We start from the raw sequence: 15,685 nt of genomic DNA on the forward strand, positions 1-15,685 counted from the left end.
AAGAAAAAGAATAGCTTTCCAAAAATACAAAACCCCCCTCTGAGTTACCATTTTGGGAGGAATCGAACAGATATGCTAGTGTTATGATTTTAATCCATTATCCATCAATATTACCAGCATCAAGATGAGAATGTTTCAAATAAGCGAGAAAACTAAAGAATTAATCAAATGAGGGACAAAAATGGTCTCATAGCCTTTTAAATTAAACCATATAAACAAAAGGATTAAATGTGAGCACTTCATCCCCAAATCCTACTACTCGTCAATATTTATGGGGGGGAAAAAGCACCCTCTCATACGGCAATTCCTGGCCATCTGAAAATCTTTAAAAACCAAAGGAATGCCTACCAAACATATCTTCACATTCATGCGTGATGTAACAGTTGGAGCTGCTCCATTAGACATGATGGGCGGCACAACATTGTATGTTCGTTCCACATTTAATCTCCAACTGGAGTTCTGGAAATATTGCCTATGAATTGTATCAACAGTTCTATGAATTCTCATTCTGGGTGGTTGTTTGCTAAATCAACCCAACTGTAGCAACATTCATGTTACACCAGGATCGTGCCCATATCTTGAATACTCAATACAATGTAAAGACAGATTGGGGAAAAAAATTCTATTATTACCTTGAACTACCTTTTGTCTAATTTACATGCCCGACATGGGACAGCTAAACTGCTCGGGTCGCAATCATTTGCCACCCATCGGATAAAAATGAGAAAGAATCGACAAACCAAAAGAACAACAATTGAACTTACTCAGACAGCTGATCAGATGGGATTTGGCCAAAGATATCAGGACATGAGTCCCAATTTCCCCGTTCTCTGGCTTCCCAATACCCACCAATATAGCGGTATGAATCACTTTCTTTATCTTTTGCAAACCACTGCGGTTTCCAACCCTGCTCTTGCATCTTTCGGGCCTGAATCCCAATTGAAACAATACCCCATCAATAACCATCAATGTCAAATTACTTATTTTGGAAGCATTTAAAATATTGAACATAATATCCTAACCTAAAAACCTAGCGACCTAATTTAACAGACTTAAGAATTGCCTAACTGGCTGGGCAATGGAAATTTTGTCACATACCATCCATGATACGGTCAGCATTGCATTTTCCATACATTCAATAAAACAATGTAAGAATACAAAGCTAAAGTATTCAAATTACACAACTTATCGATACCATGATTTAAGGCATTAAAATCCAGAAGAACTATCTAAATTCAATTGAACTGTTGAAACCAACCACTTGAAACAAGCAATGAACCATATATATATGATTCCCTCTAGAAAGATTTAGAACAAACTCAAGTAACTGCACCTATACATTCCCGTCAAGGGGCAACTCATTCCACCAATAAAACAAAAGGAAAAGGCGAAAGAGGGAGAGGGAGAGAGAGTCCACTTCTGGGCATTTTAGTAGCATTAATTATTCATCCACAATGTCAGTTAGGCTTTTATTTGAATTCCAGATTAAGAAAATTGAAAATCCCACACAAATTGCCCATCTACAATACTAGATTCACCTTTCCTTGGATACTGGATTACAAGATGAACAACTTTGTGAAAGTAATTTATCCAACCTCACCTAGTCGAGGTCATTGGCCAGAAATAGCAAGTTCCACATGAAGATTCTATCTTCATGGTTAAACATTTATACTGGATCCTATCAGTCAACAGGGGATCTTATCAAGTTCCGTATGCTCTTGCACTTAGCAAGTAATGAGAGAGGACAATCTTCAATTTGCCAGTGTCTTCACTGCTGGAGGCAGTGGACATCTTTCCCAGATCACCATTGACAACTTTCTATTGCAAGGGTATCTAGAAACATGCCAAACGCAAGCCAGACTCGGAAAGATGTCATGTAAGGAAATGGTTTTCTTAATGATTTACCAACAGATAATAGATTGGGTGTCTAAAATTCACCATGATAAGCACAGCCTTTTAGCTCAATTTATCCAATTTAAAGAGAAGGGTATGACGGGTGGCCTATGGAAGTGATGTGTTACCCACATACATAATTTTACCCAAGTACTAATATCTATTCGTGGAGTTGACGTAATTACTAATATCTATTCCTGGAGTTCACAACGCAATAAAAATGCAACATAAAGTTTACCTGCCGTTGCCGCTGCTCTAAACGCAACTTTTCTGCATTTGCCATTTCGTACTCTCCATTTTCCAAATATCTTTGGTCAGGTCTTAGCCTTGAATCCGTAGGTGGCAATTTTTCCTGATTATATATGTATTGTATATATGTAAGATAGAGAAATAAATATGCCCATAAAAAAAAAAAAAAAAAAAAAAAAAAAAAAAAAAAAAAAAAAAAAAACAAAGAAAGAAAGAAAGAAGAAGAAGAAGAAGAAAGAAAAAGTGGGAGGGCTTCTGAGCAGTAGACCAAAGAAAAATTGCCCCACTTCCATTTCATGAGTTTTAACAGAAGCTAAATTTTATCATTACCATATCATATGTCCTTTAGGATTCCAGGAATCAATATTAGTTTTAAGTTATTATAAAGCATTCCAGAAATCTCTTTTGCACGTATCCACAAAAATGCAATGGAAACTATACCAAATAACGTTCCTTCAGTGCAGTGTTTCTATACCACCAAATTAAACAAATAAGGTTGGAATCAAATTGGAAACTTCAGTGAACTCATCGAAAAGTACCTTCAATCCAGGGGAGAGCTCATTCAAAGTGATGGCAAAGCGTGTTAAGTTATATCTGGTGATAAATTTGGGAGGTTTGCTTCGCTTCCAGAGCAGACGGGCATCTGACAAAGGCTCGTATCCTTTTCCCTTCCCAGAAGAGTCTCCATTTACAAAATACATGCTTTCATCCCATTTTCCATAAAGAGTCGCCATTGTTTTTCCATTCCTGTCTTGAACTATACCATGTACCTGAAAGAACAATCATTTTTGTATCAGCCAATAATGCTCCTGACAACAGTTCTAGTAGGTACAAATACCACGACAATAGCAGGAACTTGAAATTATACCATCCAATAACATACTAAAGTCACCAATTCTATGATGCTATCATCTATTACTTGAATAAAAAGTCTTTGAACAAGAGTAATATTGAAATCCAGTTGATCAGCCAAAGGGGTCAACTACATGCTCAGAAATAGCATGAACAATAACCACAAAATGAAAGGAGGTTACTTCCCAGCAGAGATAAATATTACATCTTTAGTGAAAATTTGTCTCTTTGTTCATAATAAAAATATAAAACATCAACATAAAAATGTGATATTCTATGAATCCTCAAAAAACTAACCCTGGGTAAATACTCCCTTTTTTCCACCAAGACATTTTACAATAGCAAGCAACATAAACCAGAAAGATAAGAAAAGGAGTTCTGTGCAGAAAAATATATTTGAGTAGGTAGCACTCAGAAGATGCAGATGGGGTCTATGCTCACCTTAGACAACCTACTACCTCAGAGAAAGAGGCAACAAATTAGCAATATCTAGTATTTAGGGAACCAAGACTTTGGCCATTGCATATGCAAGCTACTTTCTCTTAAGAAACTTCTGCTGAGTCTGTCATAACTACGAAGATTACAGCATGGAATAAGATGCACTAGATCGTTACTAACTAATCACATCACATCCTTGACAATGTAGGTATTATAATTTGATTTGAGATGATTAGATACTTATTAGGATTTGACTAGGAAAGTATTTCAAGATACTTTAGCTTACCTCTTATGGCTTATTTATGTCTTCGTTTAATACATATTTGAATGGGTCAACAAAATCAACATAACCTAATCTTACTTTTTACTGTATTTTCCTTTGGTATAAGAGCTTTAGGGTCCTAGGTTCTATGGCACAATCATGCAGTCACTCAGCGGAACCTGAAATTTGAGGGTCTTTCCTCTCAGGTTACCGTTGATTTCAAAAAGATGTAGGACAATATATCAAGGATGTGATGAAATTCACAAGAAACATCCAGAAAATCTCAGTCCACGTTATAAAGTTCTCCTGTATTTTACAACAGGTTGGATGACAATGATTACATCAATCCAAGCTTGTATTATAATGATAACTTATAACCCAGGTCCAAACGAGATGGAACTTTCTTTCATTTAAGAATGAGCCAAAAATAAACCGGACTTTTTATACTTGCAAGATAACTTATAGCTTTCAGCTAGATGGTGCTCGTAACAAGGGAAACTGAAAAATTTTGGGGCATAGATTCTGCAGATATGGGCATGTGATTTAATTTGGCCAACTTGGAGGGGATTCACTAAAGGTGAGATTTATCCACAAATTGATCTCATTCACAATCACTTTGGTACTCCCACAGCAGAGGTTATTTTCGTTTGTGTTTGTGTGTGTGTGTGTGTGTGTATAGACACGTGCACATATATAAATGCACTCACAAAGACAGACATATGGATTAGGCTTAGGTGTTGTAAAAAAACTACAACATAGGAGCATAGTTGCTGTAGTTTTTTCAATGGTCAAGATCTAACTTCATTTTCTCTTTTTTTTCTTATAAAACACTTAAAACTAGACCCTGACCGTTGAAAAAACTACAACACCTATGCTATAGTTTTTTTACAATACCAAAGCCAAATCCTATATGTATACATGTGCTATACAATTTTATTTAAAAAAAAAAAAAAAAAAAAAAAAAAAAAAAAAAAAAAAAAACTTATTTCTCCTTTTTTCATTCATTTTAATTTATTTCCTTCTTAAATCCGTACACTTGCATTGAAGTCCAAAATGTTCCAATATACTACACGAGTACTACTCTTAAGTGATGGCACTGATATCAGTAACAGAACCAAGATGATGCAATTAGATGTTAGGTACAGATGACCAAATTGCGGATACAGCTTCCTCCCCTCTGCCTATCTTAGCAGCATACATAGATGTTATAAGATACAGTTCTCTTCCAATTTTCAGTAGCCATAATGTTGCAAAATATTTTGCAATAATGGCAAAGCCATATAGAATATCATCGCACTCTTTAAATAAAAGACTTAAATGTTTACATCATCTATCAAAAGAGACTGCAAGATCACCTGGTGAGGATTTCGGTCAATGATAGACTGTTCCTTGAATTTCAGCTTACATGAATACTCGTGATTTCCACGTATACGCATTGTACCATAGTGATCGCAGTACAGCTTTCCCAATATGAGATTGTATATTGATGTTGTGACCTGAAAAGAGAAAGCCAATTTCAAACTGGAACTAAGAATAGAATGAATATCACTTTAACCATTGGAGATATACCTTACTCCACTGAAAAACTTCCCCATCATCAAATTCCAGAGTCAAAATACCAACGGGATCAACCTGAATTGATCGACCCCAAAATTTGCTCTTTAAATTGCTGTCTCCCCAGAATTTCCATCCTGTGCCCTCACAGTGACATGCAACAATCATAGGATGATGACTGACCTGACACCAAATGTGAGAGAAACTTAGCAAGAAAATTCAAAGCAACCCACCCCCCGCCAAAAAAAAGAAAGAAAGAAAGAAAAAATTGTACACGTGTGAAAGGTAAGATCATCTTGTATGGAACATGCAACAGTATGTGAAATGCAGCTATTCATATATCAGAGCCACTTCTCACCTCATAATGTGATAATGGTAATGCCAATTTCTCCAAAAAGGGAGCCGTTACCAAAAATTTCAAATTTAAGACTCTTTTTTTTTGATAAGTAACTTCGTTTTTTTTTTTTTTTTTGATAAGTAAGACATTCGTATTCTGCTTTTGTCATAATTGTGCTAAGTTCTTTCTTTTACTTTCTCTTTTTTCTTTTTCTCAAAGGTATCATCTTTGTGGTACATCCTCTTTTCTACATCATATACAGAAAGAATTCATATTAGGGAAATAATGTTCAACAGCTTCTAATTAAATCAGTAGTCAGTCCAATTAAATTTCACCATATGTCAGATCGAAGTTATTGTCAGACAACCTCATCTTCCCTTCCTCCCCCAAAAAATAGAAGACCAGTATAATTTATCAGAAAAAGTCTATCCCCAATATACTGCATCCACCCCCACTCGTGTCTTTCTTTCTTTCTTTCTTTTTGATTGATAAGTTACACACACGCCCGATGGGGACTTGAACCCACGACCTCACCCTCCACCTTGCAACAAAAGGACGAAGTAGCAGTTGAGTTAAAGCTCATTATATTCACAAATAGAAGGGTAAAGTTATATTTTGCTATATTATATATTAACTCAGTGAAAAATCTCTATGATCAATTGATCATGTTAGGTGACACCACAATTTAAACAACAACAACAACAACAACAAAAAAAAAAAAAAAACCCTGATAGTTTTAATAGGTTAATCAAATTGTTGCCAAACTGGGTTGAACAGCAGGGATCACCAAATAAAACCAGTCCATTTTAAGTTGGGTTCGGATTGTCTTTACTATCTTAAGGTAATGAAAACAAACATTATTGTATAAAATACAGAAATGAAAAAATTATAAAAGGAGAGAACATAAATTGATAATATATTTTAATAAAACCTTCTCTGAGAAAAAGCGGAGGCCTTTATCTGGATAGTCAGCTTCGTAGGTTTCTCCTAATAATGGATTAAATGGTTTGCATATTCTTCCTTCAGTTGAAGTATATCCAGATACAGCAAAAGCAGCCACATTAAGAATCCTCATGAGACTATTGCCCTGCAAAATCTCAAAGAGGAAACTGAAAGTTAAGAAAAGGAATAGCTGAACAAATTACGCAATACATCAAAAGAAACTTATAATGGGAGTGTATACATCTTGTGTACTTTGGGTTGCGCCCCTCTAAACAAATTAAAGACAAAAAAAAAAAAAAATTAAACATAAACTTCCTCCTAATGCTCTAAAAATCACATGCAAACAAACAACTGTTCACAAATTTATCACATCTTCGTAAGCATCTTTAACATACAGCTCAAAGGCATCCCAATGGCTAAACCGCGGTATTAATAATCTTTACAGGACACTAGTAGAGAAGCCTTTAGTGCTAGATGCCTCACATAAAATTTGACCATGCAAAAATGCTTATTCTGGAGACATCAGTCAAATCGTCATGATCGCCAAGACTATAAATTCAGATTTAAACAGTTTTAGAAACACATAGAAGTTGTTTGGTAACCAAGCCTAAAATTTCCAATTTCCATTTCACTTCTCCCAAAAAAATCAAATCAAAAACATTCTAACTTTTTTACACTTTTTACATCACATCAATAATTTTTTATTACTATTCAAATAAAAAAACCAACTACAAAACAAAACTTTTCCACTTTTCTATAAAACATTCTCAAATTTTATATCACATCAATCATTTCTTACTACTATTCAAATAAATATTCCAATTCACAATTACTTACCAAACAGCTTCGACCCACTCCAAAGGTTGAGAGAGAGAGAGAGAGAGACTCATTTCAAACCAATATTACCATAAACTAAATAGATGGACATTCCATGTATAAAAACCTCATATCCATGAGTTATTAAAAAGCTTTCTCTCTATCTTTCTTTTATTCTTTTCTTCTATTTACTTATTTATTCTTTAGCTGCTGGAAACACAGTACACATCATTAAATACAAAAGTATTCCTTGCATTTCCATGATTTTATAAAATTTGAAGAAATAGCCAAAGAAGTAAAATGAACAAATCACTTAATACTAAGATACCCAGTAATACCACCAAGGATGAATGGGATGTAGGACAAGTAAAACTACGTGAAAACTAAACCCATGATTTACGAGGGTACCTTCAAAAGCAAGTGAGCTGTCTAGTAATCCAGAAATGACATTAGAAATATGAAAGCATGTATTGCAAACAATGCTTGCCTTTTGGAAATCAAAAGAATACCATAAAGTCCTAACTCACATACGTACCCTTTTTCCCCACTCATATGCTCTATCGAGGAGATATGAATACTCCAAATCTTCGAAACATTTTTGCAGGGAAGAGAGAGGCTCATTAAAGTAAACAGGAAGACATATTTTCGTGAGATCTTTTCCAATGTTATCTTTAATCATTGACCAAAGGCTAACACCTTTCTCTCTTTCAACAGGGTCAGGCAATTTCTTTCGTCGCTTAACATACGGATAGTTTTTTCCAGCAGATTTAATTGAAGGATCAATGTCATCTTCAGATTCAACTGCACAAAGACCTTCATCGTCTGAAGAGAAAGATGATGCCCGAAAATCAGAACTATTACTTTTGAAAGAGCTGGATGACAGAAAGTCGCGAGTGTCAAAAAATGTATTTTCTTCTTCATCTGTTTCTTCCTCTGCAGCATCAACTCTTTCATTATCATCTTCAGATTCACTACCACTTCCTTCTGGGAAAAAAAAATCAACAATTAAATCACTATAACAAAGCACAGAAGAGAGAAAACAAGAGAAGATAATAAGAGAAGAAAAATATCACAAAATCAACAGTAATGAAGAACGGACTAAGGGCATAAATAAGAAATGTAATGATGAGGACAAACAGACTACTCACTGCACACTTTCTATATATCTGTGTTCAGCAGTAACATACATACATTAATACAGGTCACAAACATCACAACTGTAGAAACATGAAAGTGGTATTTTACATATCAACCCCCCCCCCCCCCCCCCCCCCCCCCCCCCCGGTGCAGTGGGGGAAAAAAAGGAACAAATCTAGTGCAGAAACATGGTGTGTAATGTTTTGGGTATTAAAGTTAGTAGGCAAGTTAATTTGTGATCTGTACTTGTCCTAACACAAGATCCCCTTTAGCAGACTAAAAAAAACCCAAAGTAAGAAATCGTGGACTCTCCAAAAAAAGGCAGGTCTTGATAAAGATGCTTGGCTTATATTAGTTAAGAATAAAAAAGGCAGGCACATCGTGTCTTCTGACTCTCAATGACAAATCCACTATAAGATTTTGACACATCTCATTATCTTTTAAAATAATCCAGAAATGCCCTGGATAAGACAAAGCTCTTTAAAGTGTCAATTCCAAACATCAACCAAAAGACATCACTATGTAATTGTACAATTACCAGACGGTCCAGGTCATGTTGGTCTTTAAAACTAATAAACAGGCACAACAACTTACCACTGAATTTGTCTTTTGATCTAGAAGAGGACCCTTGATCATTGAACTGTCTTTGGCTCTCATCAACCACCGTATTCTCCAGATCAACCTTTTCTGTCTACATCATACAGTACAATAGCACTTTCTTAGCAGAATAAAAATTAAGAATTTAAAAGTTGAACCAGAAGGTAAAATCTCATTTTAACAAGGACAGTCAGATCCAATAAGCCCTTCAGATGGACACAGGATATGCTTCTTAAAATAACAAGTCAAGAACTCTTGCTCGCTTCAGAGTTTTTCATACTTATTTAATATTCGTCTCCTAAAATCTATGAAAAAATTCCTAGATAGATAAAATCTTTCAACTTTTAGTGTTAAAGTAACTGTCAACCCAACACTAACCAAAACTTCAATGCAAGTCACTACACCAGCAAAATACACCAATTTTCATAAAGAACAAAGCAAGTAGAAAAAAAAAATGTAAAATACTGAGATCAATGTATGAGCCTGACAGTTGTCTGAAATCTAAGTGCTCAAACCCTCGTATAATTATGATGTGATTAAAAAAATTAGGAAGATAGAAGATACTGTAAGTGCTAAAAAGACATGTATGGTTACTCAAAGCAATGAAGTATCAAGTACAGCTTCCAAGTATAAAATACTACCGCCAAGCCTTGTGGCTTAGTGGCATCAGGAGCCTGTTTAAGGGTCGTCCTGAGACCCCAGAGGATTATATCCAGAGTTCAATCCACAGGACCTTCTCCTGATGCTACTAAAGGTTTGGTGGGGTTGAGAATTTATTTTCAGGGAGTACCTGCGAACCACCATCCAGACCTCACTTAACTGATTTCCCAATGGGTAAAGCTCCTATGATCACACCCAGATATGAATGCCACATTTGGTTGCCCCCTATACCCTTCTTGCTCGAAAAAGAAAGTAAAGAATAACCTAGTTCCACTCTTCACTTGAAGCATATACCACAAATGCTAGAATACCATCTACCTCTAATTGACCATATTACATTTCATTGTTATTGCTCGCCACATTGGAATAAACAAGACTTGAAATCAAGCAAAGTTTCCCTAGGATATGATTCTCTCTCCAGTCAGGAGGGTTTTTCATTACATGAAATAAACATAACTATGCCTAACTATCTGCTTCTGTACTGGGGAGACTGTCAAGTCTCAGACTCGTAAATATTGAAGAGCTCTCTAATCATATCCTAAGTCTTAAAAAGCTCCATCAAGTGTCCATCACTACAATCCATACTTGAAGCATCTAAACATAACATGTTGCATTACAGTTTTCGGGGACAAAAAATCTATTTCATTCTTTCCCGTGAATGCAATAAAGTAAGCAATTCTCTTTTAAATTAACTAATGTCTATAAAATCAGAAGAATTAGCAATATAAGAATTGGCAAAAATAAGGAGTGATAATGCCGGATGCACCAGCTGATTACTATTACAAGATAAGCATAAGGACTTTTGGTGATAACCATATTCGAATAAAATACCATAATAGCAAAAAGACAATAACCAGAAGACCTAGTTTAGTGGGAGAGACCACTTGATTGACAAACACTAAATAAAAATTGGAAAAACAAGTAGTGTATTGCTGGACGCACAAACTGATTTTTTTTATAAGTAAATTTAGTCTTATTGAAAGCGTAAGGCGATTCTGAGTACATTAGAAGTATACAATAGGAAAAACCTAACTAGAAAATGAAAAAGAAACAAGAAAATCAGCAAAGCTGATAAATAAAGGGTACAAAAAAGCCATTGACAAGTATTCACATGAATTTTGTGAAAACCCTCTAATATTAAATAACTCCATAACAGTAACAAGACAACTATCAGCAAACCAAGCTTAATGTGAGAGAGGTAAGTGACTGACAAGCACTGCAACAAACTACATAAGGTACCATGTCCCACATATCTCATGTGGTGAATACAGATCGCTTATGATTAGACAATATCTGTTTCATAATTACTGAGAATGCATGCATGCAACATTGCTACACAAGTATACACTGATCTCAAAAAATCCTCAAACCAATCAACTTGCCTATTTCTGGGAATTATATGTTATGAGAGTGACTCACAAAACTTATTCTTTGCAAAGAGCAAAACTCAAAACACCCAAACATTAAATCAAGCATCTTAATTCTCACTCTCAATACAACAACCAGTACACAGTCATCAACGTTTACAAGCAGGCAGCACAACAACCATTAAACACATCCGTTGCTACCAAAGTGATCACAGTGCTATCAACTTCTTTTCCCTCAAAACCCTGAGATACTAGAAGACAGCTATACTGTTGAAAGTTTCCATCCAAATGCTTCAATGTACTGGCTGAGGGTATACATATGAGAACATGCTACATAAAGACATCCTTATGGAAGTGCCTACTAGTTGTATCGTGTTTCCTAATTCAGAAAAAGGACGTATCTGTCAAGAAAATATTAACTAATATTGATTCTTTTTATGGAAGCCAGAGAGAGAATGAAGAACATCGTGAACATTACATTCTGAGTATAAATGAGAAAGGACTTTGCTACTATCTGCTTTAACAGCATTTCAGCAACCTAGAATACAAGAGCACCAACCCGTTTACAAGAAAATGCTCGAGAGTAAACTACAATCTACAGGAAACTCGCTGGCTATATCATTTCTTACATGAACCTGTAAGATAAATCTATTGGGTTTACAATTGTAAAACAAAGGAAGTAAACAGGAGAGACTTGAACTCAGTAACGCCTACATTCCATAGTAATTCTATAATCATCTAATGGCCTTACTATTAATGAATAAAGAGGAATGCTAGATCTATCATTTTGGAAAGTATGTCATAATCCTATGAGATTATGACACATCAAGTTGAAACCAAAATCTATAAAAAAATGTTGGGATCTCTAGCATTTCTCATGAATAAAACATAGTCCAAATGTTGCCCAACATCAAATTAGAAAGTAAAAGAATCATTAATAAATATTCTAATTAGTTCAAAATAGATACACAGTTGTTCAGAAAACCTGACTCAATCTGATACTCAATACAAAAGAATCACAAAATAAAGATAAATTACAACTCTGCCAATCGTTACAAAAGCATAGCATGACAAACCCCCAGCCTCTTAGCAAATTATTTGAGAGGCTATGAGGCACAGAATTCTATGCAGTAGTAGTAGCAGAAACCGAAGAAGAATTCTGAATTCGATTGGCATGGAGTTTTTTATATTTCATTATATGTACCTCTAACTGGCGCAACTTATCGATGAGGCCCCACTGCTTCTGCTTTAGAGCCACGAGTTGGTTCTGCAGCGTCGCAAACTCACTCCTCATGATCTGCTCGCTTTCCTGGATGACTGCCTCCCTGACACGCTCATCCAACAGCCGCTGCCTCAGCTTCTCAGTCGACACAGTGACATTGTGTAAGGGAGCCATTAGCTCGCTATTGGACATCCGCGGGAACATGTCCTTCACAGCTTGCAATGCCTCCATCCACGTCGTCCGATCCTCGCGGGTCTCGGCCCTTAGGTGCAGCCTCTTTGTGCCGGTGAAAATCGAGAATCTTTTGTCGTCTGATCTGCTTTCACGAATTGAGGAAACCTGCAATACCAATCAAATATAATTTATCGAAAAAAAATTAAAATTTTCTTCCTACTTACTAGATTGTAAAAGACGGCTATACAAATTGAACTTGCAATGGAAAAACTTGTAGCTTAAATAGCAAGTAAAAAAAAAAATGAAAAAGTTTAATATAAAAGGGAAGAAATAATTTATCCCAGCCAATATCGACCACGAAATGGATCTGCAAATTTAAACCGAATCAGATTACGACCTAAAATTGTTTCTAATATATACATATACATATATCTGGCCAATCGAAATGAGAAATGAACACCAAAATTTAAACAAAGTGCAAATAAATTACTGAGTAGTTTACTCATCCACCGAAAAAAAAAAAAAGAATTACTGTGTGGTTGGTTGATTAAGATTTAAGACCTTGAGATGAATTTCACCGAAGGGTTTGCGGGGAAGGAGTTGTTGTGACGAGAGCGAGGTCCCATTATTTTGCCTCGAGATCCTCCGGTTCGATTCCTCGCCGATGACCTTCGATCCCTTCTCGGTCTCCCTGTTCACCACGATCTTATCGGGTCCATGAATCTTGTAGTACGACAAAACGCCGTCCTGCAACCCGAACCACCGCGGCCTCCACCCCTTCCCGTAATTCACCCACTTATACAGTATCCCCGAGATCCCGTTCCCCATTATGTCAATGATCCTCACCTCCACCTGCTGCTCCCGCGCCGAATGAGCCGCCACCGGCTGGCTCAGCCGCCCGTGCTCGCCGTTGTTTTGGCTGTGCACGTGGTTGATGGCGGGCCGGGCTATCGGATCGGATCTGGCTGGCGTGGCGGCCTGTAGAGGCGCCATGTGGTGGAGCACCGGGGATTGGTCGGACACGGTGGACACGCAGCAGAAGGGATGCATATGGAATTAATATAAAAGTCCGGTCAGATCGTGGAATCGGAGAGCCATGATTCCGGTGCTAGAGAGGGATTTCATAGTCGTAACGATGAGTATACCACGGAAACTGAAAGAGCGAGGTTTGCGTGGGCAAAGGATAAACTCTAAAAAAAAAAAAACCGTTAATATTCAAAGCGGAATGAAGGTTCTCGATTTGGTTTTAAAGAGATAGATAGAGAGTTTTAAAAAAATTTAGCGGCAGAGTGGCCGGAGAGGGAAGGAATCCGGTGCGATGATGTGGCAGAGCGGTCAAGAAGCAAAAGTTGATTTCGAAGGAACTGCCAGTAGAATACGTCAGGTTTTTTAAATATGAGGCGGTTGGTTGGAGTTTATGATTGGGTGGGTTTGTGACTCTGTGTCCCTGTCCTGCGTCTGCGTGAACGTTGTTGGCTTTTCAACTTTTCCCTAGAAGAGCGTGGTTTGGGTGCGGAGAGGACGCAGGAGAAAACGCGTGAGCGTGACACGTGGACGAGTGACGATGAGGAAACGTGGCGGCGTGAGTGAGTGACGTCGGGTCCTTGACGGGAACTGAGCAAAAGTCCTAGAGGAGCGAGGGAATATGGGTTTCACGTTGGGGACTGGCCGGGAGAACAAAAAAGAGCGACTCCACAAGGTAATGCCGTAGTGGCCCAGCACTCGAACTCGATTTGTTCCTTTTATATTAGATAAGACATTTCTTCGCCTCGATCAAAATCGTGTCCTAAATGCGCTCGTTTTGTACCAAAAGCTAAATTTATTCCAAGTTGTGTGTTGGTATAAATTGGATGGCCGAAAGCTATTATATTATTCCTATCTTTTTTTTCTTATGTTATTCGTGCTTAATTGGATTGGTATAAGAGCATTCCTAGTAGCCTCACCAAATTTTACTCACCAAAATAGCTAAAATTTTTAAACTCTTTTATATAAAATTTATGCCACGGTCACGCATGGGATCAGTAGAATTGGAATCATTTATTTTTTTTAAACTCTTTTATATTTGCTGACAATAATCATTTATGGGTGTATAATTGGAGTTAGCCAGTAACCAAACAAATTTTTATTATCTTTAAATTATATGTGTCATCATGTTGTTAAGGAGTTATAAATCTATCTAACATTTTTTTATTGAATTCTCACATTCATCTGACTCTTAGCTTATCAACTGATTAAATATTCAGAATTTACTTACAAGGTTCTTCGTTACCAAATAAAATAAGAATCGCGATCTTTACAACAAATTATACTTATACACCATAAATATAAGTGAATTATATGTGTAAATTTTGTTGTAAGCATAAATGATTTTTTTTTTTTTTTAAAAAAAAAAAAAATAGCAGAAATGAATTTAATACTCATTTTAAAATATTCATTAGAGTAATGATAGTACAATCTTGACTATATTTCTAAATCCAATCATGTAGGTCAATATTAAAGCATTTCAAGTCAGCATCCCGCCAACCTAACTTTTGAAAACTATTTTAGAGTGGGACAAACTTCTCACATTGCCCCTAATTGATGATTTCGATCAACAACTAGGCGTCTAGGCCCATCAATGTTTTTTTAAAAAAAAAAAAAAAAGAAAAGAAAAGGAATTACTAAATAATGTTAAAATATTTCTTTTAGACTTTCACTATTATGTATTTTATTGCTTCTTTCTTTATCAACTATGGCTTGCCTCCAAATCATGCCACTTTGTTCTTCACATTCATGATTAAGCAAATCAAGGACAGTCCCAAAAAGTTCCAAAAAGAATCTTAAGGATATCACACGAGTAGAAAAAAAAGAACAAAAAAGTTAATCAAATTTGACATTTTACTCCGGTGGGATCCATTCCAGCCCATCCTTCCTGTAAAGCAGACGATACAGATCGAGGTGAAAACCGAAACTCGCAAGAGGGATTACATACTGAGAGTAATACTACGTATGAGCGTGTATGTGTATGTGTATTGCTTTTGTACGCGTCGACTTGCAGCTGATTCGTGGACGAGTACGGTGCATCCCCATCCATTTGATTACAAGTTTTTCTGATGGAATATATATAGGATCTGTTTTTGGTTGGGACTGGAAAAAACGGTGTTGCATGCTCCAAGGTGTAACGTGTTTACCACGTGGCCGTATGA

General features: G+C 36.3%; 1 protein-coding gene across 2 annotated transcripts; it reads right to left on the reverse strand.

Annotated features, from left to right (window-relative positions):
* Positions 1-479: 479 nt before the first annotated feature.
* On the reverse strand, positions 480-14,175 carry LOC133854233 (oxysterol-binding protein-related protein 1C). Of its 2 annotated transcripts, none has more exons than XM_062290333.1 (10): positions 13,062-14,175; positions 12,309-12,665; positions 9,075-9,171; positions 7,879-8,324; positions 6,517-6,672; positions 5,264-5,431; positions 5,050-5,190; positions 2,682-2,912; positions 2,132-2,245; positions 480-928 (listed from the first exon to the last, which is right to left on the reverse strand). In XM_062290333.1, the coding sequence occupies exons 1-10, from the start codon at positions 13,548-13,550 to the stop codon at positions 761-763; spliced, it is 2,367 nt and encodes a 788-aa protein (XP_062146317.1). In that variant the 5' UTR covers positions 13,551-14,175; the 3' UTR covers positions 480-760. The 2 variants fall into 2 exon arrangements, with proteins under 2 accessions (XP_062146317.1, XP_062146310.1); XM_062290326.1 differs by having other exon boundaries at positions 7,879-8,327.
* Between the last annotated feature and the right edge of the window lie 1,510 nt (positions 14,176-15,685).

This window comes from Alnus glutinosa, chromosome 1 (genome assembly GCF_958979055.1).
Source record: "Alnus glutinosa chromosome 1, dhAlnGlut1.1, whole genome shotgun sequence".
Classification (NCBI taxonomy): domain Eukaryota; kingdom Viridiplantae; phylum Streptophyta; class Magnoliopsida; order Fagales; family Betulaceae; genus Alnus; species Alnus glutinosa.